This window comes from Aotus nancymaae, unplaced genomic scaffold, assembly GCF_030222135.1.
Source record: "Aotus nancymaae isolate 86718 unplaced genomic scaffold, 86718_ANA_hifiasm-v0.15.2.pri h1tg000030l, whole genome shotgun sequence".
NCBI lineage: Eukaryota > Metazoa > Chordata > Mammalia > Primates > Aotidae > Aotus > Aotus nancymaae.
In genome coordinates this window covers 13981779-14008103 of record NW_026988443.1, presented here as the reverse complement: position 1 = coordinate 14008103, position 26325 = coordinate 13981779, and the positions used below count along the sequence as shown (strand labels likewise).

Genomic DNA, 26325 nt, shown 5'->3' with positions numbered 1-26325 from the left:
TGGAGTACAGCGGCGTGATTATGGTTCTCCGCAGCCTTAACCTCCTGGGCTCAAGTGATCCTCCCACCTTCCCCTCTAGAGTAGCTGGGGCTGCAGGCATGCACTACCACATCTGGCTAATTTTTAAATTTTTCATAGAGACAGGGTCTCACTATGTCGGCCCAAGGTCTCAAACTCCAGGCTCAAGTGATCTGCCCATCTTAGCACCCCAAAGTGCTGGGATTGCAAGTGTAAACCACTGCACCTGGCCTGATCTGCTTATTTAAAAGCCTGCAGCACCTCTCACTCTCTCTTGCTCCTTCTCTCACCATGTGGAAGATGACTTCTTCACCTTCCACCACAATCATTAGCTTCTTGAGGCCCTTGCCAGAAGCACATGCTAGCACCACACCTCCTGTACAGCCTGTAGAACCGTGAGCCAATAAAGCCTCTTTTCTTTATAAATTATCCTGTCTCGAGTATTCCTTCATAAAAATGCCAAAATGTGGGACAGAAGAGAAATTTAGCTAATAAAAACGTTTACCTATTGTATTTCTGAACCCCTGTGCAGCAGTGTTTTGTTTTCTGATTCTACATTTGCACATAGCTTACTTTCATTACCAGGATCTAATAGCTGACAGGTCTAAGAACCAGTTTCTGGCCAGGAGTCAATCTGGAGATGCACTAGAATATCTGGAAGCATCCCAAATGACTTCTTGGTCATCTATTCATACATTACTGAAAAAATAAATGGGTCTTTACTCAACTGAAAGGCAGCCTATCTTAAACTTCAACGTCAAAATGAGTGTGCCAACCTAACTGAACAGGGTACCCTCAGCACACACAATCATTTTGTTTTAACAAAGTTCCAAAGAATAAAAGCTCCAAAGAGGGACTTGGGCCACACTTCATTCCCTACAATGCCTCCTCCTTTGGAGTCGAACTGGTCTCACTGACACACATTTCTCACCACTGAAATGACAGGGGCAGGGGATCAGTTTTCTTCTACTTCCATATACTCTATGTGTGAGAAGGCCATGGCTCTTGGAAGAAACTGAGAAATATAACAATCCTAACCAGAAATTACTAGCTCAAGTCAGACAAAGTCCACACAAACTATGAAAATGCAGGTGAACAACCCCTTTTTTATTGTGCTGCATTACTTCAGATGTTATTCTAGAACCCCTAGTTCTTGTATACTTGTTGTTAAAATTAACTGAAAAACATAGTGTATGGCTTTTTTGAAAATAAAGTAAGAAAACAGAACATTATGAAACATAAGCAACAGTACAGAAAAATCCAACAGTTCTAATTCTCATCCTAAAACAAGCAGGATATGGAAACTTTACACTAGTTTCACACACTAAGGCTAATACAGAAAACAGCACAGGGTATGTTACATTTCTATTACATTCCAATGAAAAATTTCTAGCATCGACTTGGATGTGACAGTGGTTAGAGCACTGTGAAAAAGGAGACCAAAATCACAGATCCAATCTAGAACAATGGATTCTTCTGATTTGCTCAAGTGAAATCCAAGCTGTGGCCTAAATTCTATCACTCATTATTAAAATGTACTCTTTAGAGCAAGGGACAAATGGCAAAGACATATGAAGAAAAAGGCATAAATCCGTGACTACTACACTAAATCATGTGGCCAATTAATTGTGTTGGTAAAAATGTCACCAAATGTGTAAACACAAAGTCTGTATGTTTCTATAAACAGTGACAACTAAAGGAAATTATATCACATATGAAAAGAAGACAAGTACATCTATGAAAAGTTGAACATTTTTAACTCACATCTGAGTTTCTCTAAATACTTTCTGTAAAACACAACACAGAAAATGTTTAGGTTTTCCCTGAAGGCAGAAACAATATTGACTCACCACTCAGTTGATACTTTCTCAGGAAGAGCGTGCTTGCCCTTGGATGGTCAGAAGCAGTCTCTGCAGAGGAAGAAGAGGAAACAATGTTACAAGTGAGGTGAGTAAAAAAGATTCTTTTTAAAGCTACATAACCATTTTAATCACTTTTAACAGTCTTGAGAAGAGCTTTTAGTAATAAATGTCAAGAAAATAAGGGTACCAATGTCCCAATTCTACTGGAGAATGCAAAAATCACAGAATCTCTCCATGCATGTGGAATAAAACCAGGCTGGGGCTGGGACTTCTTTTTCAAACTTGCACCTAAATAAACGGATGCAACTTTTAGATGAATCACATATAGGCCCTCCTCCCTCCACTCATCAAATATAACCACCTTCCTCTAGGCTGCTATTACCAGCACATTTCAGGGAAAATCTCAAGCAGTAAGAGATGCTGTGGTCAATTACTGTGGTCAGACACCGGCTCAATATTTCAAATGTCTTCAAACAAAGAGCTGTTTTGGGCAAAAACAGTTTTTTAAACAGACAAAGTCTCACTCTTGCCCAGGCTGGAGTGGTGCAATGGTGAGATGGAGCCAGCATAACTCACTGAAGGCTCAAACTCCTGGGCTCAAGAGATTCTCTTGCGGCTGGGACTGTGGGTGCAAGCCACCATACCTGGCTAATTTTTAACCATTTTTTTGTAGAGACAAGGTCAAATGAGACATACCTGTAAATGTCTTATAAATCCCCAAAAATGATATGAACAGTCTATTTTGGGACGTTGTCCAACACTACCCATCTGCTACCTGGTGTGTGAAAGCACTCAGAGGCTTACTTTACACCAACAAACCAAAGATTTCACAAGTACTTGCATGCTTTGTGTAGAAAGGCACAATTCATTCACATACTCTTTGTTCATTCTTTCACCATTTTTTAATATTCTGAGAGAACAATACCTTTCGGCTACAAAGTCACATTCATCATGAAGCTTAATTATTCTAACGTTTAAATAAATTAAGAGGCCAACCAAAGTAAACAGAAGAGCTGTAAGACACTTCCTCTACAGCAATGAAATCTGTAGCATACATTTTCTATTTGGAAAACTTAGCTATCGGCCAGCCTGGGGTTGAGAAAGGGACCAGAACTGGGCATTGGGGTAGGGAGGAGGAAAGAAACCACCAGATGCAGCAGGGAAAAAGAATGAAGGGTGGGGGCAGGCATGAGGTAAGGCCAGTCCTCCTGCCTGGTGCATGGGCCTGGGAAAGCTGGCTAGGGGCAGGAGGGAGGAGCCCGAGGCTGTGGATGCCTCTGGGGTGAGAGAAGGGGTGAGAACTGGTATCAGTGTCAGCCAGAGGCGTGCCTGAGGGCAAACAGTATCATTCATTGCCTTACCTTTGGGCATCTCCTGGTCGCTGATGTGCTGCAGGCCATGGTGGTCGCGGGCTCCCAAATCCCACAGGGCAGGCTTCACAGCAGTAGGGTCTGGTGCTTTGACCACCTCCCCCTCAATCAGTTCTGCCCAGTGCACCCTGCGCTGGCTCTGCTTGGGTCTGGCATTGGGGAGCACCATGATCCCTCTGCCCGGCCTCTGCTCCTCTCTGCCTTGGTCTGCACTTAGGCTTGACACTGCCTCATAAATGTCACTGCTGCCAGACACCTGCCCACACAACCACCTCGGGCCAAAAATGGGTCTGGAACTGGTGTTGGACATGTTCTTTCTGTCTTGGCCTGCAACTTTTCTTGCCACCGCCTCATTGATGTCAGAGCTGAAGGACAGACCCTCAGACCGCCTACGCCGATCTCGCCTGCGCCTGACTTTGGGGCGCAAGCAACAACTCAGCGTGTTCCCCATGGGGCACCTTGGCTCCTCTCCAGCAACTTGGACCTTCCCTTGCCTCCCAGTCTGCCGAGTTCAGCACTTCACTTCTTTCAAACACAGGCACGCTGGCAGGGCCAGCCCCTGGCTATGGGGCTGCATCCCACTAACAGCTCACTCCCCGCCTCAACTGCCTCCCCTGAGATGACTGGTCTGAGGGGAATCTGCTTGATTTAAAATGGGTCTAGACACAACAAGCCTGAGAGCTGAGACTGCAGAGAAGACAGCAGAGCAGGAGTTACTCCTTCCACTGTTTTCGACCAACTGAAGGAGGTTGCCCTACCAACCACCAGAGTTCCAACCTGGTGGCCAGGAACCAATCAGAGTCTCCTCCAACCTGGTGGCCAGGAACCAATCAGAGTCTCCTCCAACCTGGTGCCCAGGAACCAATCAGAGTCTCCTCCAACCTGGTGCCCAGGAACCAATCAGAGTCTCCTCTAACCTAGTGGCCAGGAACCAATCAGAGGTGTCCCCACCCCCATTGTGATGTGGAAGCCCAGGCAAGTGGCTCACCAGGCCCCAACCTGTTGGCAGCCCCGCCCCCACCTTTCATTCATTGCTGGCTGCTGGGAGCTTTCAGGTTTCTCCACCATGATGATGTTCCTAGAGATCATCACCTTACAATGAATTATACTAAAATTACTGTAATCACATCTGCTTCATGCCTTATCTGGTATCCAAAGAACTCCCTTTCCCCTGTGGCCTCTCAGTTCTTACAAACTAGAAAGAAGAGATAGTAGATTTCTGCAGTTGCTCTCAGAGAAAGCATTGCCATGAACTAAGTGTACTCTGTGATGTCAACTTACATTTTCAATACATATATAGATTCAATACATATTTATTCAGTTTACATTTTTTTAATTACACACATATTCAATCAAACTAACAAGAGTAGTAAGGGAAATTTCCTAACATTTATACGCTAAGCACTTCACATTTTTCTAATTATCACTTGGATAGAGCAACTTAGAATCTATGGTTTCAACAAATGAAAAGGCTTATGTAAAAGAAAACTGGGCCGGCCGGGGTGGCTCAATCATGTAACTCCAGCACTTTGAGAGGCTGAGGTGAGTGGATGATGAGGTCAGAAGATCAAGATCATCCTGGCTTACAAGATAAAACTCTGTCTCCACAAAAATACAAAAAATTCACTGGGCATGTGGCACACACCTGCTGTCCCAGCTACTCGGGAAGGCTGAGGCAAAAGAATTGCTTGAAACCGGGAGGCGGAGGTTGCAGTGAGCCGAGATCACACCACTGTACTTCAGCATGGGTGACAGAGACAGATTCCATCTCAAAAAAGAAAAAAGAAAACCACCACATAAAACAAGATTTTAAATGTGAAAATCATTGGCATATTTTGTTTTGTTTTGGAGATGGAGTCTCACTCTTATTGCCCATGCTGGAGTGCAATGGCATGATCTCGGCTCACCACAACCTCAGCCTCCTGGGTTCAAGTCATTCTCTTGCCTCAGCCTCCCGAGCAGCTGGGATTACAGGTATGCACCACCACACCTGGCTAATTTTGTACTTTTAGGAGAGCCGGGCTTTCTCCATGTAGGTCAGGCTGGTCTCTAACTCCTGGCCTCAAGTGGTCCACCACCTTGGCCTCCCAAAGTGCTGGGATTACAGGCATGAGCCACTGGTCCCAGTCATTGCTACTTTTATCTAGCAATTACCAAGTAAATGTACTGGGAACTTCTTTGTGACTATGGGGATTTATGGAATCTTTCTCATGCTTGGTTCATCTAAGAAATATGAATGATAACTCAAATTTTATAAACTTGCTCTAAAAATTAAATGAGGGAAAATACTTCTCCCTCCATATATTGAACACTTACAAAATTACAGGCATTGTGTCTACATTTTTACACATGTACCACATGTAAGCCTCATAAAAACCCCATGTTTCATAGATGAGAAAACTGAGATTCAGAGGACTTGAAAACAAATTCACTAGCATGTAGTAATGAGAGATGTAACTGGGATTCAATCCAGTTCTATCTGACCCCAAAGGTGATGCATCTTAATGAAAACCAAGTTATACCCTGCACTTGTAGGTACTCAAAAGGATTCCCTCTTTCTACCCCGTTATGTGTGAATTTCAGTGGCTTTCACAACCTCAGAACAACCCCACACACCCTCCCAAGTTGCCTTCCAGTGGTTCCCTTTTGCTTGGGATGGTTAGGAATCTGCATATTTAGACGACTTCTTCAAGCATTTCCTTATAAATATGTGTGGATAAATAAATAAAACTTTCTAGGCCATAGGTTACTAACTGCGAATTGTCTAGCTTATTAATTGCAAATTTATTTGTAATGTATCTTATTACATGTAAAATAAAATCACAGGATCCACTGAATTTGTGCAGAAAGATTCCAAACTACACTGCAGGAACATCTTACTGACTACAGAGGAAGACCACCCCAAACACACAAAGCAAGAGTCCCTCCAAAGACCAGGTGTGTGGTGGTTCTTGCCTATAATCTCAGCAATTTGGAAGGCCAAAGCAGATGGATCGCTTAAGGCCAGGAGTTTGAGTCCAGGCTGGCCAACACAGTGAGACCCAGTCTGCATAAAAAATTAATTTTTATTATAATAAAAAAGAGTAACTCTGGCATTGCTTTAGGATAGAGAGTTTTGGTCTACAATTCAAGATATGGAATTATGAGTCCCAATGTGGCTACTTAACTACCGTTGTGACTTTGGGCAAGTTATGTAATAACTATGATTCTCAGTCCTTTCTTTGTAAATTATCAGCATTGGAATAGATAACCTTAAAAAGTCCTGACCAGTTCTAGCATTCAATGATTCTGTATCAGTGGATGCTTGTCAAAACTACAATTTACTTGTCTGGTGATGCCCTGAGATGTTCCTATGGTCACAGGAAATATGGAAATAATATAGTCATAGAAAATATGACCATATGGTCAAAGGAAATACATTTAGCTTTGTTTTTAAAATGGGTGACTTAACCACATAAAATCTACAACTATTTTGAGAAATAAGATGAAACAGTAAGTGTGATGCAGCCTGATGTGGTCCCTAAGTATTTTTTTAGGATAAAAGACTCACAAAAGCATTCACTTCCCCATAAATATACCAGTGAATCCTCTAGCCACAAAAACTCACAGTCCATATATATGTTGTAATGTCAAAAAAATATGTATGTTGTAATATCAAACACTTGTGTGATTTACTGCATTTACAATGCATTCCTTGAAACGGTATAGCCTGCTTCCCAAAGTCCTTGGTACTGGAAGCCCAACTTCCATTCAGTGACTGCAAATCCCTCTCCCACCTTCTCCCACTTCCTTCCATGACTGCTGGATTATGAAGGAACTGAAAACCACAATAAGTGAGGACTGGTTAAAGGCACTAGCAATGTTTATCCTGAGAATGACAACATTTTAGTGAAAAAATAAGAGTAGTCTTTGAATAACTGAAGGTCTACTGTGGAAGAGGGTTTCAGCTTGATGTGTCCTGTAGACCCCAAGGATCAGGGACATCATAAGCCCCTAGTGAATGTTTACTGAGTGAATAAATTCTGTATTGTTTCCACAGCATGAACCAAGAATTGGGCTGCCACGGGGTCCTGGGGCTGAACCGAAAACTCTGGCAGGGGCAGTCCCCTCACTCTCCATTGATCAGAAGGCTGCATGTGCTCTACATGTTAGAAGTAACCCTGTGAACTGGGACGTCCAGACTCCAAATGATTAGTAATATTTGCTTTGAATTTTTTTAAAAGCTTTATTCATCTAACACTTGGGTTATTAAAAGGTATCTCAGTAAAATAAGGCACTTTGGCTTCACTTTCTATAAACAGTTTCATCAAACACTGACTGTTACACCAGAAATCAATGTGTTCTAACTTGTCTCTGTTATCTCCAGAATCAATTTTCCTTATCTTCAATTAGTCTTAGTGTGATATGTAACAGAATCAAATGTTTCTCACTAGTATCTCAAACGCGTGTTTCTTTTTTGATTTTTTTTTTTTCATAGAACCCAGGTCTTGCTCTGTTGCCTAAGCTGCTCTCAAACTCCTGGCCTCAAGCAATCCTCCTGCCTCAGCCTCCCAAAGTGTTGGGATTATGGGCGTGAGCCACCACACCAAGCCTGAAAATCTGCTTCTTAAGGAGTAATGTAGAATACATAACGTCCTTAAATATGCCACAGCCTTCTCCAACTAAGCCAAATTGTTTAAAAGTTCTATATTTAAGATTCAGGATACTATATTTCAACCTCCCCTAGAAACAATGTATTAAATCTTAGAATGCATGTGTCACAACCTCACTTTTACGACAAATAGTGAAATGTTTCATGAGCTTGGTAGAATAACTTGAAATAAAGTGGTAAATTAAAAAAAATTAAAATAATATCCTGCATTTTATTCAATTATGTATGTCAAAAATAGTAACCTAGACTAAGATATCCAATTCAATTAGTAGATGTTTCAAGCCACAAGATTTAACAATAAACAACATTGGGTCTAGGCAACAATCCCCAGCTGGTTCAGGAAGCTCTAGCCCTGTGTGGTACTATGGTATAAAGATAGTGTCTCTTTTCACTGTCAGAGAGGGATGGCCTATCCCTGAATGTAGGATGGAGTCAGTCTCACTGCACCTTCATGACCCATCATATTTACCACACGTTACATTTCTTTCCTAAGTTAAATACACATCTTTTTGGGAGAAGACAGAGCACTACATGATATTAAATACTAACCAAATAATCATACAAAGAAAAACACAGATAAATAATAAAAACATTCAACTGCCGAAACACAGCAACATTAAGCCAGTTCAGTTTTCTTTTCCCAATGCTTGCAACACCCGCAATCCATCATCTTATGAAAACATGGGAAACAACACGTAGTATGACATGGGGAAGTTACATCTCAACACCATGGAAAACAGTTTTAGAGCTCAATGTTAATGTCCAACAGGTATTAGCCTAGTAGCCAGTAGTTATTTTCCTTGATCCTCTCCCTCCTTCCAATCTCCACCCTCCAGTAGGGCCCAGGGTGTGTTTTTCCCCTATATGTGTTCACATCATTTAGCTCCCACTTATAATTGAGAACATGTGGTGTTTGGTTTTCTGTTTCTGCGTTAGTTTGCTAAGGATAAAGACCTTCAGCTCCATCTAGGTTTTTGCAAAGAACAAAATATGATTCTTTGTCCTAACTGCATACTATTCCATGATGTATATATACCAAATATTCTTTATTCAGTCTACATTGATAGGCATTTAGATTGATTCCATCTTTGCTACTGTGAATAGTGCTGTAATGAATATACACGTGCATGTGGCTTTATGACAGAATGATCTATATTCCTTTGGGTATATACCCAGTAATGTGATTCCTAAGTTGAATGGTAGTTCTGCTTTTAGGTCTTTGAGAAATTGTCACACAGTTTCCATCAATGGTTGAACTAATTTATCCTCCCACCAACAGGACATAGGTATTCCTTTTTCTCTAAAATATTGCAGCATCTGTTATTTTTTGACTTTTTAGTCATAGCCATTCTGACTGGTGTGAGATAGCATCTCATTGTGGTTTTGATTTGCATTTCTCTAATGATCAGTGATGTTGGGCTTTTTCTCATATGCTTCTTGGCCACATGTATGTCTTCTTTTGAAAAGTGTCTGTCCATGACCTCTTTTCACTTTATAATGTTTGTTTTTTCTTATAAATTTGTTTACATTTCTTACAGATGCTGAATATTAGACTTTTGTCAGCTGTGGTTTGCAAAAAAATTTCTCTCGTTCTGTAGGTTGTCTGTTTATTCTCTTGATAGTTTCTTTTGCTGTACAGAGCTTTTTAGTTTAATTAGGTCCCATTTGTCAATTTTTGCTTTTGGTATCTTCATCATAAAATCTTTGTCTATTTCTATGTTCAGAATGGTATTGCCTACATTGTATTCCAGGATTTTTATAGTTTTGAGTTTTACATTTAAGTCTTTATTCTATCTTGAGTTAATTTTTGTAAATGGTGTAAGGAAAAGGTCCACTTTCAATCTTCTGCATCTGGCTAGCCACTTATCCCAGCACTCCTTATTGAATGGAAAATCATTTCCCCATTGCTTGTTTTGTCAGTTTTGTCAAAGATCAGATGTTTGTAGGTATGCAGCCTTATTTCTGGGCTCTGAATTCTGTCCTATGGGCCTATGTGTCTGTTTTTGTACCAGTGCCATGCTGTTTTGGTTACTATAGCATAGTCTGAAGTCGGGTAATGTGATGCCCCCACTTTTGTTCTTTTTGATTATAGTTGCCTTAACTATTCAGCCTCCTTTTGAAATTGAGATGTTGAAAACCATTCAAAATATCAAGGAATCCAGGAGCTTCTTTTTGAAAAAATTAAGAAAATAGACTACTAGCTAGCCTAATAAAGAAGAAAAGAGAGAAGATCCAAATAAATACAATTAGAAACAACAAAGGGGATATCGCCACTAACCCCAAAGAAATACAAACAACATCAGAGTATATTATGAACACCTCTATGCACATAAAATCGAGAAAAATTTGATAAATTCCTAGGACATGTGCACCCTACCAAGACAGAATGAAAAAGAGATTGAATCCCCAAAAAGACCAATAATGAGCTCTGAAATCAAGGCAGTAATAGTCTATCAACCAAAAAAATCCCAGGGCTAAATGGATTCACATCTGAATTTTACCAGATGTACAAAAAAGAGTTGATACTATTTCTGCTGGAACTGTTCAAAAATTGAGAAGAAACTCTTCCCTAACTCATTCTACAAGGCCAGCATTATCCTGATACCAAAACCTGGCAAAGATACAATGAAGAAAGAAGATTTCAGGCCATTATCCTAATGAACATAGATGAAAAAATCTCAACAAAGGCCAGACGCAGTGGCTCACACCTGTAATCCCAGCACTTTGGGAGGCCGACGCAGGTGGATCACGACGTCAGCAGATCGAGACCATCCTGGCCAACATGGTGAAACCCCATCTCTACTAAAACACCAGAAGATTAGCTGGGCGTGGTGGCACACACCTGTAGTCCCAGCTACTCAGGAGGCTGAGGCAGGAGAATTGCTTGAACCTGGGAGGCGGAGGTTGCAGTGAGCCGAGATTGTGCCACTGCACTCCAGTCTAGGGACAAGACCGAGACTCTGTCTCAAAAAAAGAAAAGAAAAAAAAACTGCAACAAAATACTGACAAACCAAATCCAGCAACACATCAAAAAGTTAATCTACCATGATCAAGTAAGCTTTATTCCTGCAAGGCTGGTTCAGCATACGCAAATCAATAAATGTGATTCATCACATAAACAGAACTAAAACCAAAACCACATGGTCATCTCAAAAGTTGCAGAAAGGCTTTCCATAAAATGCAGCATCTATCATGTCAAAAATCCTCCAAACACTAGACATTGAAGAAACATATCACAAAATAGTAAGAGCCATCTATAACAAACCCACAGCCACCATCATACCGAATGGGCAAAAGCTGGAACCGTTCCCCAGAGAACCAGAACAAGACTAGGATATCAACTGTCATCCTATTCAACACAGTACCAGAAGTCCTAGCCAGAGCAACCAGGCAAGAGAAAGAAAGAAAAGCCATCCAAGGAGGAGAGAGGAAGTGAAATATCTCTTTTCACAAACAATGTAACAATATGATTCCATACCTAGAAATCCCTTCAGTCCCTGCCCAAAGGCTCCTAGAACAGATAAATAACTTCAGTTGTTTATCAAGTCTCAGGATACAAAAGCAATGTACAAAAAGTAGCATTTTTTTCTCTCCAAGGTTGTGGAGAAAAAGGAACATGTATATCCTGCAGGTGGGAGTGTAAATTAGTTCAACCATTGTCAAAACCTATGTGGCAATTCTTCAATGGCATTCCTCAGTGGCATCTCTATACACCAACAATGTCCAAGCTGAGAGCCAAATCAATTCTGCAACCCCATTCGTAACAGCCACAAGAAGAACGAAATACCTAGGAATGCAACTAACCATGGAGGTGAAAGATCTCTACAGTGAGAATTATAAAACACTGCTGTAAGAAATCGGAGATGATGACTTTGCCTGGAAAGGACCCTCCTTCTTTTTTCCCTTAGATGACTCTTGTTCATTCACTCAGGTTCTTAATGCAGGTGCCGAGACGAGAAGCTTTCTTCAAAACCCCAGATAACACTAACCTCCACTTTTCCCTTCTTTTTTTTTTTTTTTAACATAATATCCTGTATGTAATCATTACATTTTCTGATTGTGTGACTTTTGCATCCCAAACTATGATAAGTTCAAGGGCAGGAACTATGTTAATTTGTCTTTGTATACTCAGTATTGCACAAAACAAACACTCAAGTATTTGTTTAACTGAACAGATATGAACAACACCTCATATAATACTGTATGGACTCATTGAAATGGCCAAGACCCTCTCTCTAATTTTCTTCCTGAATCGAAAGCACCACCACCAACAAAAACTAAGCACCTCCATGTACCAGCTCTGAACCAGGTACTGTGGAACTGGCAATGACTTTGTAATATGAGAAACAGTGACAAGATTCTTAGAAAATATCTGTAGTGTAAGGTAACATTTGATAAGGTCCGAAGACAAGCTAGAAATTCATTCTTTGAGATTAGAAATGCATCCCTGACCTATCAGATTCTAGTTCTAAGTACTGCATTACCTTTTCAAACCCTTTTTCTATGCAATGCAAAGACCTAAAATTTAGCAACACTATATCCACTTTCTGGAATTATATACTTATATATTATATTATTGGGGTGATTAAATATACATAGATATTATCTATCAAAAAATATAAAGAGATAGATAATGAAAATGGAGGGTTAAAGGAATTAGCAAAGAATTAATTTCCTCTGGGCCAGGCGTGGTGGCTCATGCCTGTAATCCCAGCACTTTGGGAGGCCGAGGCGGGTGGATCACGAGGTCAAGAGATCAAGAGATCGAGACCAGCCTGGCCAACATGGTGAAACTCTGTCTCTAAAAAAAAAAAAGAAGAAGAAGAATTAATATCCTCTGTTAAATTCAGTACCCTAAGACCAGTAAGGTTGGACCTTTAAGTGTTTAGGGCTCCAGAGCGGGTTGCCCCAGAGAGAAGGGCAGCTGTGTGAACAGTCCTGCGCACAGCCTCCCTGTGTCTTGCCTTCTGCTTGGATTTTTCCTTTTACTCCACAACAGCATCCAGGAGTATCCTGCTTATTCCCTAGAATTTCATAATTCCTTGTCGACATGTCCTATTTGTCTCTAAGGAGAGCAGAAGCAGGCTGGGGTGTTCAAAAAACTGAGGTTAAAAAAAAAATACTTCAATTACCACAAAATAGAAAAAAAGTAAATAAAAATATAATAGCAAAAACTGATGCCCCTATTTCCAAAATAAAGGTCTGGAAGCCTCCAAGCATCAATAAAAGCATAAACACATACACAGAATGTACTTAAAACAGTTATCATAGCACCTGAGGAGCAGGAAGTCTTGGCATCTACTGATAGTAGCGATAGCATCCTCAGAACAAGCCTGTGAGGGAGGTGCATTTTATAGCCAAGGAAACTGAGCCCCAGAATGATCACGAGAATTGCTCAAAGTTGCAAGGCTAGTTGTGGAGACATAATTTAAACCAGTGTCTGTTGGATTGCAGAATCTGTGTTGCTTTCATGACACTAAGCTGCGTACTTAGCCAGCTGTATTTCCCTACACATGCAATAGGTTTCCCTTCTAATCAATATTATTACATATTTCCTTAAGCTAAGCCTGGTAAATATTGATCCACTTGTAGCTTCAAAATGTTCACCTCCCATTGGCAGAGGCCAGCCTCGCTACAGAGGGGAAGATGACCCAAAATAAATCCACATAAATCAAATACTGCGTGTTCTCGCTTACAAGCAAGAGCTAGGCTATGGGTACACAGGGCCATATAGAGTGTTATACTGGACCCTGGAGATTCAGAAGCAGAGATGGTGGCAGAGGAAGAGAAGGATGGAAAATTAACTATTGGGTATAATGTCCACTACTCAGGTAACAGGTACACTAAAAGCCCAGACTTCACCACTATATAATATATCCATGAAACCAAAACCACTTGTACCCCTAAAGCTATTGAAATTAAACAAACAAGCAATTTTAAAAATAAAATAAATCCACAAGCTCTGTGTTTGTGGCCAATTTTGTGTTTGGTCCAGCTTTTCCTAATGTTCAAGTCTAAATTATTCCCATGAGCGTCCTAACCCATGACTATCAAGATGATGCGGAAGGACGAAGAATTATAATGTTAGGAAAAATGCATATATATATATATATATATATATATAGTCCAAACTCACTGAAACAACCAAAAGATGGTATGGAAACAACTGAAAACTAGATTCAAAGGCCTATCCGAACATCCCTATTCCCCACCACGTAAGATAGAAAATAGCAATCTCCCCAGCATTTCAGGAGATCAAGGAAGGCTGATCACTTGAGCCCAGAAGCTTGAGACCAGCCTAGGCAACATGTCAAAACTACATCTCTACAAAAGACATTGTTTTAAATTAGCCAGGCACGATGGTGCTCACCTGTAGTCCCAGCTACTCGGGAGGCTGAGGTGGGAGGATTGCTTGAGCCCCAGGAGGTCGAGGCTGCAGTGAACCCTGATCACACTACTACACTCCAGCCTGAGTTACAGAGTGAGACCCTGTCTTAGAAAAGAAAGTCGCAATTTCAGTTCCCTTCACAGAAGACAAAGCACGAACTTTGATGTCTGAAACAGGATTTAAAGCTATGGAACTGAGAAATCTATTTTTTCATCTGCAAAAGGAGCTGTTAAGAGGATTCCAAATAATATATGACCCACCCAGCCCACTGTAAGATTTGTTGAAACTGTGAAATAAATGACAGTTATTATTGTCACTGTTACTATTATAAATATTAACAGTAGTATTGTTTTAGCACATGCACACAGGTAACAATAGCTTGACCTAGAAGGTTCTTAACAAATTGTAGCTCTTGGAAACCTGCTCCTATGTGGTCCCTTTCCCCTCAGCATGGGACCTGTTACAGGCAACTTATACAATCTCCCACTCCTCTTCTCCTCCTCAAGGGGCTACAAATCTTTTGATGAATGATGAGGGTGAGTGTCGGTAATGAGGCAGAGTGGTAGGAAATGCTCCATATTAAATATGCAAATCCCAGCTGCCATTCCCAACACCCCAGAATCCACATGCCCAGATTTGGAGGAAATGAAAAACAAGAGAGCAGGTAATAAGTTAACAAGCCACTTCAGAAATGACTGCATTCGTTCTGTTGAGCAGCTACTTAAGTTCCAATAGTTCCCACTCATTTGCTAGGGTGTAATTCTAATCAGAATGAAAGTCTTAATCACAGCACCATTACAGAATCTTCTAACCTGAACCTACTAAGGCTCTTATTGAGTAAATATCTTGCATTTTCCAGCCTCTGCAAAGGAAACTGAGTCATCAGTTCACAGCTCTATCTATCCCAGGAGTAGTCTTGATGCCGCCAGGTCACAAAGCCATACTCTTCCCTCCTCTATGTATTTGTTTCATCTGACCATGACTTGGCCTTCTGCCACCCCACACCCTGTGAATAAAGGTCATAAATGCCCTTGCTCCTGCTCTGAATCAGGTCATTCAAGCTCTATGACCTGATTCTATTTAACTTTTCTCTGTCTCATTTTCCTTATATGTAAGGCAGCTGATCAAGACATAGTGCTCCACTGAGCACCAATTGCCCTGATATAAGGCACTACCTCTTAGGATATTAATGTGAGGGTAGCAGGGAGAGGGATATGGGTGGGAGATAGTAAAAGCCAATGGATCAGGCCAGAAAGCTCACTGGGTTTGAGTTACTTTGAGGTTTGTTTGCCTGTTTGTTTTAAGAGATGGAGTCCCATCATGTTGCGTGTTGGAAATAGATGCTTGGTGCTGCAAAGAAAATTAGCACTGAGACAAAGGATCTTTTAGCAACGCAATTTTTACTTCCTAGGCTGCAGGAAGGGTACCCGTGCTAGCCATTGTGCCACGAGAGTACAATGAACAAAGGAAAACACACATCTGTATCCCTTACACATTTGGGGTTGTCCTTACTGCTGTGTCTGATCCCCATTGGCTGGAGCCAGACCTCACCATTTAAACTAAAACCCAATTGGTTAATAACTTAAAACTTTTCTAAACAGGTAAAAGCAATGGAGAGCTGGGACACACCTGTGAGCATGTCCAGCACAGATATCTTGATTAAAGTACAAGGACATGGAATGTACTACATGCCTGTAAGCATGGTATGTCTAACACTACATAGGATAGGGCTTAACAAAGTTATTAGCACACTTATTCTTTAACAAGAAAGGAAACTTTAAAAAGGAACTTTTCTGCTTCTCACATTGCCCAGGCTGGAGTGCAGGGGCTAGCCACAGGCAAGATCTCACTGCTGATCAGCAAGGGAGTTTTGACCTGCTCCATTACTGACCTGGGCCAGTTCACCCCTCCTTAGGTGACCTGGCAATCTCCATAACTTGGGAGTCAACATACTGACACTGAACTTAGTATAGACACCCATGGGCATAGCGCACTACAGCCCAGAACTTTTGGGCTCAAGCAATCCTCTCACCTCAATCTCCTGAGCAGCTGGACCACAGGTATGGGCCATTGCATCTGACTAATTTGGGGAATAATTGAGAGTAATGAAGAGAAAAGGAGAAAAACAGGTCACTGGTCTGCAATGTCTTGCAAATTAATTAAAAAGAAAAGTAAGTGTTATGTTTCTTCATTATAAATGGCTCTCACCTTTGGACCAACTCCCAGAAGTCCACCTTCGTCCCTCACAAGGTCAACACCACTGTTTGAAGTCGGTTTCATAGTCCCCAAATTTAAATAATTATATGTTCTTCAAGTCTGCCCCATCTCTATTGTTTTGGTTACTCAGGTTGGATATTCTAGATCTATTTTTGATTCCTTCCTCAACTACCAAACCCTTCAATACGTCTACTATTCCATAACTCTTTACCACTCCAATGGATGGTCAGTATAAAGTTCCCCTCTCAACTGACTCATTGAAAAAGTATTTGGTTTGTTCATCCTGCCTTCAGTATTTCCATTTCAGTGCATCAAGTCTACCCTGTAATTTTTTTTTTTTTTGAGATGGAGTCTTACTCTGTTGCAGATGCTGCAGTGCAGTGGCATGATCTCAGTTCGCTGCAACCTCCACCTCCCGAGTTTAAGCAATTCTCCTGCCTCAGCCTCCCGAGCAGCTGGGACTACAGGTGCATGCCACCATGACCGTCTAATTTTTGTATTTTTAGTAGAGATGGGGTTTCACTATGTTGGCCAGACTGGTCTCGAACTCCTGATCTCGTGATCCACCTGCCATCGGCCTGCCAAAGTGTTGGGATTACAGGCGTGAGCCACCATGCCCAGCCAGTGATTTTAACCTTTAAAAATAAAGCTCTTGGCCATACGCAGTGGCTCACACCTGTAATCCCAGCACTTTGGGAGGCCGAGGCTGGCGAATCACCTGAGGTCAGGAGTTCAAAACCAGCCTGGCCAACATGGTGAAACCCTGTCTCTACTAAAAATACAAAAAATTAGCTGGGCATGGTGGTGAGCAACTGTAATCCCAGCTACTCAGGAGGCTGAGGCAGGAAAATCACTTGAACCCAGGAGGCAGAGGTTGCAGTGAGCCGAGATCGTGCCATTATACTCCAGTGACAGAGCAAACTCCATCTCAAAAAAAAAAAAAATTAAAATTAAATAAAATTAAATAAAGCTCTTGTTCCAAAACACTAAATGTCTCCTTAGTTTCCACTAAATAAAGGCCCAAACATCTGTCTGGTATTCAAATATTTTCATAATCTGACCCCAAACTTCTCCGACAGCTCTTGCTGTCTCCTTCCTTGAATTCTAGAGGCCACCCAAGCTAAACTGATTGCTAGTCTCAGTGCATGCCCCTGCTTCCTCTCCTCAAATATATATTCATGATGTTTTCTGCCTACAAGAAATCCTTAATTCACAAATTTGTTCAGGTCTAAATCATCCCTAAGCATTGACATCCAACTCAAATGGCATCTTTCCTGAAGACTTTTCTGAACCCCCAAATAGAAGAGATCTTTCTTCTCTGAACCCTCTCTCATACCATTTACTACAGCGTGATGGCCTGCAGGACTGAATTCTTAACCAGTTCAGTCAGCTCCCTCACAGAGTACAACAAATCAAACTCCAAGGAGCTTGAATCCTGGCATCATCATTGATTAGGTATTTGACCTGGGGTTATTTATTTAATCTCTGCCAGCTTCCACTTGCTTGCTTATAAGATGAGGATAAGAATGATTCCTACTTCACTAGATATGGGGATTTTATGTGTGAGGGTTTCATGAGATAATACATGTCAGGTACTTGGCCTGCTGTCTGACACAGAAGTGCTCACTAAATTTTAGTTACGGCTTATTTATTTGTATCTGTGGGAGATACTCTCCAAAAAGACTTGCTGTCAATCCCCTCCTTGCCTATAAGTGTGTGCCACTTCACCCATTAAATTCATTACCTTTCCTCTTGACTCAGGACTGGCACTGTGACTTTCCTTGACCAATAAAATGCAGCAAAATTGATGCTATTTCTGATCTTCTCTTTCAAGAAGCCCAGAAGAAGCCAAGAGTGGTGGCACATGCCTGTAATCCCAGCACATTGGGAGGCTGAGGCATGCAGATTGCTTGCACACAGGAGTTGGAGACCAGGCTGGGCAATGTAGCAAAACCCCGTCTCTACAAAAAATACAAAAATTAGTCAGGTGTGCTGGCATGCACCTGTAGTCCCAGCTACTCAGGAGACTGAGGTGAGAGGATTGCTTGAGCCCAGGTGTTCAAGGCTGCAGTGAGCCGAGACTGCACCACTGCACCCTAGCCTGCATGACAGAGCAAGACCCTGTCTCTAAATAAATAAATAAAAAGCCCCCAAACCTTCACTTTCTCCCTGGTGAAGCCAGTCACCTTCCTGTAGAGAAGCTTGGACTAGACGACTGAATGATGAGACACTACAAAGAAAAAGACCACAGGGAAAAGTACTCAGGCACTAGATATGTGAATGAACCCAAGTAGGATCTTCCAGCCAAGCTGAATGCATCTGCCTGAAAGGCTATTAAGCAAGACAAGCAGAAGAACCTCCGAGCTGAGCCCCAGCAAGCCTACAGACAACCCACAGATGTATGGGAAATCATAAACTATTATACAGATAATTAAGCAATATTCATTCATTTTCTTTCCTATTAAATGATGCGCTCCTTAAGGGCAAGGACTATATCAATTTATACCTGTATTGCTAATTCCTTGACAGAGATTTCAATAAAATCATATATCAATATGCCAGTGGAGTGAGTCTGTGAGTAGCTAAGGCAGAGCATTTGAGCACAAAGCTACTGAATGAATTCTTTCTGTCTCTTTATGAAGATACTGTACATGCAAAATCAAAGCCCAGTGTAGGAATACATTAATACAGTCTGACAATATAAGCAAGGGGATCCACCTTTAAAAACTCTAAGCGCAACATCTTGGGCTAACAGGTCATTTCCAAAACAACCTAGCTGCCTGCAACCTTCTAAAACAGAAGCAACCTGGGTAGCCTGAAGAGGGAAAGTGCAGAATTTGGATTTGCACCAAGTTGAAATTGCAGAGGGAAACAGATAGAAGATAAAATGCTCTGTGAAGTTTACATTTTTCTATCCATTTATTCAGTGATTGCTGCTCACCATCTGTCTTGGCTCTGTAAGTTGGATCTTTAAGCATTGAAAGAGCCTCATTCTGTCACTATTGCAGGATGACATTGAATGTACCACTTCTAAAGATTATTCCTTGTCTAACAGAGCCCAGTTCTGTCCCATTAAGCCTGCTGCCCCATCCCCACATCACAAGACTAAAATGAAGCCATCTCTGACAGCTTTTTCTCATTCTCAAGCTTTGTCCCGGACCAACCCCCTCTTGTTTTTTTGTTTTGTTTTGTTTTGATTTGTTTTGGAACCTCTTTTCCATTTAGAATTTTCCATGTGTCCTCACACTCTTACCGTGCACCAATGGTTCTGTCCCCAAGCTCTCTTCACCAACCAAAATGCCTAATTTTCCCATTAATTTCCTACTTCTGGTACTATAAACAAAGTAAATCCCTCACTCACTACAGCCAGGCCACAACAAGGGCCACAACTCGGTGTAGGCCCTTGTAATCTCTGCGATCCCTGGATGTTCACATGATGCTCACTTCCTGCCTGTTGTTCAATATTTTACCTGGATCCTATGGAAGGAACGGAAAAAGGATCAGCAACATGACCCTCTTAATTTGAGTAGATGCTAATAAAACTCAATAACAGGCTGGGCATGGTGGCTCATGCTTGTAGTCCCAGCACTTTGGGAGGCTGAGGTGGGTGGATCAGCTGAGGTCAGGAGTTTGAATCAGCCTGGCCAACATGGCGAAACCTCATCTCTACTAAAAATACAAAAAAATTGTCCAGGCGTGGTGGCTCACACCTGTAATCCCAGCACTTTGGGAGGTGAGGCAGGTGGCTCACAACATCAGGAGTTCAAGACCAGCCTGACCAACGTGGTGAAACCCTTTCTCTACTAAAAATACAAAAATTATCTGGTCATGGTGGCGGATGCCTATAGTCCCAGCTACTCAGGGAGGCTGAGGCAGAAGAATCACTTGAACCCGGGAGGCAGAAATTGCAGTGAGCTGACATTACACCATTGCACTCTAGCCTGGGTAACAAAGCGAAATGCCATCTCAAAAAAAAAAAAAAAAAAATACAAGAAATTAGCTGGGCATGGTGGCAGGCGCCTGCAACTCCGGCTACTTGGGAGGCTGAGGGAGGAGAATCACTTGAGCCCAGGAGGCGGAGGTTGCAGTGAACCAAGATCATGCCACTTACTCCAGCCTGGGCAACAGAGCAACTCTATGTCTCAAAAAAGAGAGAAAAGAAAAGAAACAAAAACAGTAACAGAAGTTTTCTTCAGCTTTTGCTCTTTGTTTTGCATCATGTGAGAAGTCATGCCCTCCCCAATAATTTTTGCTCCATTCTAAGACCTTTATATTCTCATTACCACTCCTTGCAGTAATTCCCTAACTCCATCAGATTCTTATTTCTGATTTTAGTTTTGCCGCATGTTCATTTGCTGAGCCCTAAATATCTTTCTTATATCATCAAATATTTCTCAAGTTGGCCGAGTGTGATGGCTTACACCTGTAATGCCAGCACTTTGGGAGGCCAAGGTGGGCAGATCACTTAAGGACAGGAGTTCAAGACCAGCCTGACTAACATGATGAAACCCTGTCTCTACTAAAAATACAAAAATTAGCCTGGAGTGGTGGCACGTATCTGTAATCCAAACTACTCGGGAGGCTGAGGCAAGAGAATTGCTTGAACACGGGAGATGGAGGCTGTAGTGAGCTGAGATCACGCCACTGCACTCTAGCCTGGGTGACAGAGCGAGACTCCATCTCAATATTATATATAAATATATAATTTATATAAATTGGAAATATGAGAAATATATATATATATTTCTCAAGTCCTTCACATATGAATGTAACAAAACCCAATCACTGTTATCTAAGACATAATGATCTAGTGAGGGGGACAGAATAATGAACAGGTAAACACTGTTAAGTGCTCTTAGAATGTACTTCATTCTGGGATGAACTGAGAGGTCGGAAAAAGCTTTCCAGAAAAGCAAGAAGCAGGGAATACCTAGATACTTGCTACTCAAAGTGTGGTCCATAAAAATAGATAAATCTACAATTATGCTTGGAAATTTCAGTATATATCCCTGTCTCTCTCTGTCTCTCTCTCTCTCTCTCTCTCTCTCTCTCTCTCTCTCAAAAATGGATAGAACACTGAGCACAGTGGCTCACAATTTTAATCACAGCACATTGGAAGGCTAAGATGGGAAGATCAGTTGAACCCTGGAGTTCTTAACCAGCCTGGCAAAAAAATGAGACCCCATCTCTTCAAAAAATGTAAAAAGTAGCAGGACATGGTGACACACACTTGTGGTCCCAGCTACTCAGGAGGCTGAGGCAAGAGGATCACTTAAGCCCAGGAGGTTGAGGCTGCAGTGAGCCATGTTCCCACCACTTGACTCCAGTGCTTGGGTCACAAAGTTAGACCCTGTCTCAGGAAAAAAAAAAAAACTGATATAACAAGAGGACAGTAAATCAGCAAGGACATAGTAGACTTGAACAGCTATGAACCAACTTGACCTAGCTGACATTTACAAAACACTCAACTAAACTACAGCAGGATAAACATTCTTCTCAAATGCACAAAAAAAACAGTTACATACTAAAAAATCCTACTTTGGAACATAAATTGAGTCTCAATTATTTCAAAAGAATTCAAGTGATACAAAGTATATTCTCTGCCTACAAATAAATTAAATTAGAAATCAATAACTGAAAGAGCTCTGGAAAATCCCAAAATATTTGGAAACTAAATAGCACACATCTAAGTAACCCATAGGTCAGAAACAAAATCAAAAGGGAAATTAGAAAGTTTTCCAAGCAGCATGAAAATGACAACACAATGTATCAGAATTTATAATGTGCCATAAAGCAATACTAACAGAACTTAGTGCCTCTATTAGAAAAGCAGCAAGGTCTCAAATCAATAACTTCAGCTTCCACCTTAGAAACTAAGAAGAAAGACTAAACCCAAATTAAGTAGAAAAAAAGGAATAATAAAAATCAAAGTGGAAATCAATGAAATAGAAAACAAGAGTCAATAAAGAAAAACCATGACCTGCTCTGTCGCCTGCAACGGCTGCCCGGGCCCGAGTGGTTCACTGCTCCGTGAAGACAGATTCCAGACGCCAGGAACTCTCGACTCCAATCCCAGACGCCATATGCAGCAAAGGCTCTGTGGTTCTGGCCTACAGCGGCGGCCTGGACACCTGCTGCATCCTCGTGTGGCTGAAGGAACAAGGCTATGACGTCATTGCCTACCTGACCAACATTGGCCAGAAGGAAGACTTCGAGGAAGCCAGGAAGAAGGCACTGAAGCTTGGGGCCAAAAAGGTGTTCATTGAGGATGTCAGCAGGGAATTTGTGGAGGAGTTCATCTGGCCGGCCATCCAGTCCAGTGCACTGTAAGAGGACCACTACCTCCTGGGCACCTCTTTCGCCAGGCCCTGCATTGCCCGCAAACAAGTGGAAATCGCTCAGCGAGAGGGGGCCAAGTATGTGTCCCACGGTGCCACGGGAAAGGGGAACGATCAGGTCCGGTTTGAGCTCACCTGCTACTCACTGGCCCCCCAGATAAAGGTCACTGCTCTCTGGAGGATGTCTGAGTTCTACAACCGGTTCAAGGACCACAACGACCTGATGGAATACGCAAAGCAACATGGGATTCCCATCCCGATCACGCCCAAGAATCCGTGGAGCATGGACGAGAACCTCATGCACATCAGCTACGAGACCGGAATCCTGGAGAACCCCAAGAGCCAAGCGCCTCCAGGTCTCTACACAAAGACCCAGGACCCGGCCAAAGCCCCCAACACCCCTGACATTCTCAAGATCGAGTTCAAAAAAGGGGTCCCCATGAAGGTGACCAACGTCAAGGATGGCACCACCCACCAGACCTCCTTGGAGCTCTTCATGTACCTGAACGAAGTCACGGGCAAGCACGGAGTGGGCCGAATTGACATCATGGAGAACCGCTTCATCGGAATGAAGTCCCGAGGTATCTACGAGACCCCAGCAGGCACCATCCTTTACCACGCTCATTTAGACATCGAGGCTTTCACCATGGACCGGGAAGTGCGCAAAATCAAACAAGGCCTGGGCTTGAAATTTGCTGAGCTGGTCTATACCGGTTTCTGGCACAGCCCTGAGTGTGAATTTGTCCGCCACTGCATCGCCAAGTCCCAGGAGCGAGTGGAAGGGAAAGTGCAGGTGTCCGTCTTGAAGGGCCAGGTGTACATCCTCGGCCCGGAGTCCCCACTGTCTCTCTACAACGAGGAGCTGATGAGCATGAACGTTCAGGGTGACTATGAGCCAACTGATGCCACTGGCTTCATCAACATCAATTCCCTCAGGCTGAAGGAATATCATAGTCTCCAGAGCAAGGTCAAATAGACCCCTGTATAATGAGGAGCCGGTGCCTCCTCAATTTGCAGATCCCCCAAGTACAGGTGCTCACTGTTGTGATAATTTGTAATTGTGACTTGTTCTTCCCAGCTGGCAGCCTAGTGGGGCTGCCAGGCTCTGGCTTTGGTCCCTTGTCCCCCTGAAGCCTGCAAACCTTGTCGTTGAAGGGAAGGGTGGGGGCAGCTGCAGTGGGAAGCTATAAAATGACAATTAAAAGAAAAAAAAAAAGAAAAACAATGAAACCAAAAGCCAGTCTTTTGAGGAGATTAATAAAATTAACAAATTTCTAGCCAGAATGACTAACAGAGACAAACAAATCACTAATATCATGAATAAAAGAGTTGCATAATTTAAATTTCTTCAGATGTTAAAGATAAAAAGCAAATATAATAAACAACTTTATGGCAACAAATTCAAATACTTAGATAAAATGAAAAAAAAAATCCTTATAGGACACAAATTACCAAAGCTCATTAAAGAAAAAATAAACTGAAAACATGTATCTGTAAAAGCAATTAAAGTTTTAATTTAAAACATCCCCACAAAGAAAACTCCAAGTCCAGATGGCTTCACGGGTACATTCCGACAAATATTTAAAGAAGAAATAATGCTAATCCAATATAAACTCCTCCAAAAATTAAAGAGAGGGGGATACTTTCCAACTTATTCTATGAAGCTAACGGTACTCTAACACTAAAATCCAGAAAAAAAGCATTACAAGGAAATACGTAGATCAATATTCCTCTTGAACTTAGATACAAAAATTCTAAACAAAATTTTAGCCTGTCAAATGCTAAATTACATATTTAATAAATATATAAACAAATAAAACAAAAAATTAAATAAATAAATATATATTTATTAAATAAAGAAAATATATATTTAATAAATATGTATTTGGTAAATCATATATTTAGCATGTCAAATGCTGAATTATATATACATTAAAAGAATAGTATACCAGGACCAAGTCAGGTTTATTCACCACCACACCGTCTAATTTTTCGTGGGGTGTTTTTTATAGACACAGGGTTTTACTATGCTGTCCAGGCTGGTCTCAAACTCCTGATCTCAAGTGATCCGCCTGCCTTGGCCTCCTACAGTGATGGGATTATAGGCACTGTGAGGAGAGGACCATGTATTAGGTTGAAACAAGGTTAAGAAATAAAAAAAAAAAAAAAGTGCTACCGAGTGGTTTAAAACCTTTGAGCTACCTTGGGATTGTCAACAAAAAGACAGGAGGAAGACAAAATGAAGCTTTGTTAGAATGTGATGGAGAAAATTCAATTCTCTAAAATTTCCAGAAGCATATCTAGAAGGGGGAGGGGCTTTTAAAGTTGTCTTCAAAGACTTTGTCTCACACTTAGCTTTTTTTTTTTTTTTTTGAGACAGGATCTCGCTCTGTGGTTCCAGGCTGGACTGCAGTCACATGAACTGCAGGCTCAACCTCCTGGGCTCAAGCCATCCTCTCACCTCAGCCTTCCGAGTAGCTGGGACTATGGCCGGGCTCATTTTCTTTTTTTCTTTTTCTAGAGACAGGGCCTCACTAAGTTGTCCAGGCTGGTCTCAAACTCCTGATCTGAGCAATACTCCTGCCTCAGCCTCCCAAATCTCAGGATTACAGTCACAAGCCACTGTGCCCAGTCATGCTTACCATTTCTAAAAAAAAAACTAAACCTCTTCCTCAGAGGGAGTCAGAGGTGATTCCAGCAGGCAGATGGGAGCTGAGCATCACAGATAAATAAGCCCTGACTGTTCCTTTAAGGTTTTTTTAGAAGGGGGATGAGACAGACTTCCTTCCATACACTCTCTGTAACCAAGGCAAAAAGACCCAGTATCCTCATTTCTAGGGTTCTCTGCTTCTAGTCCCAAGTCTCACAGATCAAGGAGAAGCCAAACTGTGTGTCTGCTCTCTCCATCTGATTGTGACATAGCCCAACTGTCTTAATCCCTGGACATACACAAACACACACACACACACACACACACACACACACACACACAAACATAGCACATCTTCCAGTGCCCACCTGCTACTCCACTCTGGAGAAGCAATGACGGTCATTTTGGAATTTGGCTCAGAAGTTGACATAGACATACATTTAGGCCACCATCACTGCCGCAAAGATTTCCCAGAAGGAGAAATACAACAGGATAACATTTTGAAATCTCTCCATGGAATTTCTGTGGCATGCTTTTCCAGTTTCTCTTCCATGAAGACAAGTGAATGACTGATCTTATTGTTCATTGCCTTGGGAGAAAAAAAAGCAACACAAAGTAGAAATCAGACATGTTGCAAATGCTCCTGACATTTTAATCTAAATTTTAAGCTGCAAAAAGATGATTCAGAAGTATGGACACATTAGGGCATCTTGGCCTGTAATCGTAGCACTTTGGGAGGTCAAGGCAGGTGAATCACCTGAGGTTGGGAGTTTGAGACCAGCCTGACCAACATGGAAAAACCCTGTCTCTATTAAAAATACAAAAATTTAG

General features: G+C 41.7%; 1 protein-coding gene across 1 annotated transcript; it reads left to right on the top strand.

Moving 5' to 3' along the window:
• Nucleotides 1–22486: 22486 nt before the first annotated feature.
• On the top strand, nt 22487–24054 carry LOC135277252 (argininosuccinate synthase-like). Its single transcript, XM_064383150.1, has one exon. It carries the CDS (start codon nt 23026–23028, stop codon nt 23818–23820), a length of 795 nt encoding a protein of 264 aa, XP_064239220.1. The 5' UTR covers nt 22487–23025; the 3' UTR covers nt 23821–24054.
• The last annotated feature ends 2271 nt before the right edge of the window (nt 24055–26325 follow it).

Bases quoted from the DNA above. Each gene is read 5' to 3' on its own strand.
- LOC135277252 (XM_064383150.1), top strand. From the start codon at position 23,026: ATGTCTGAGTTCTACAACCGGTTCAAGGACCACAACGACCTGATGGAA.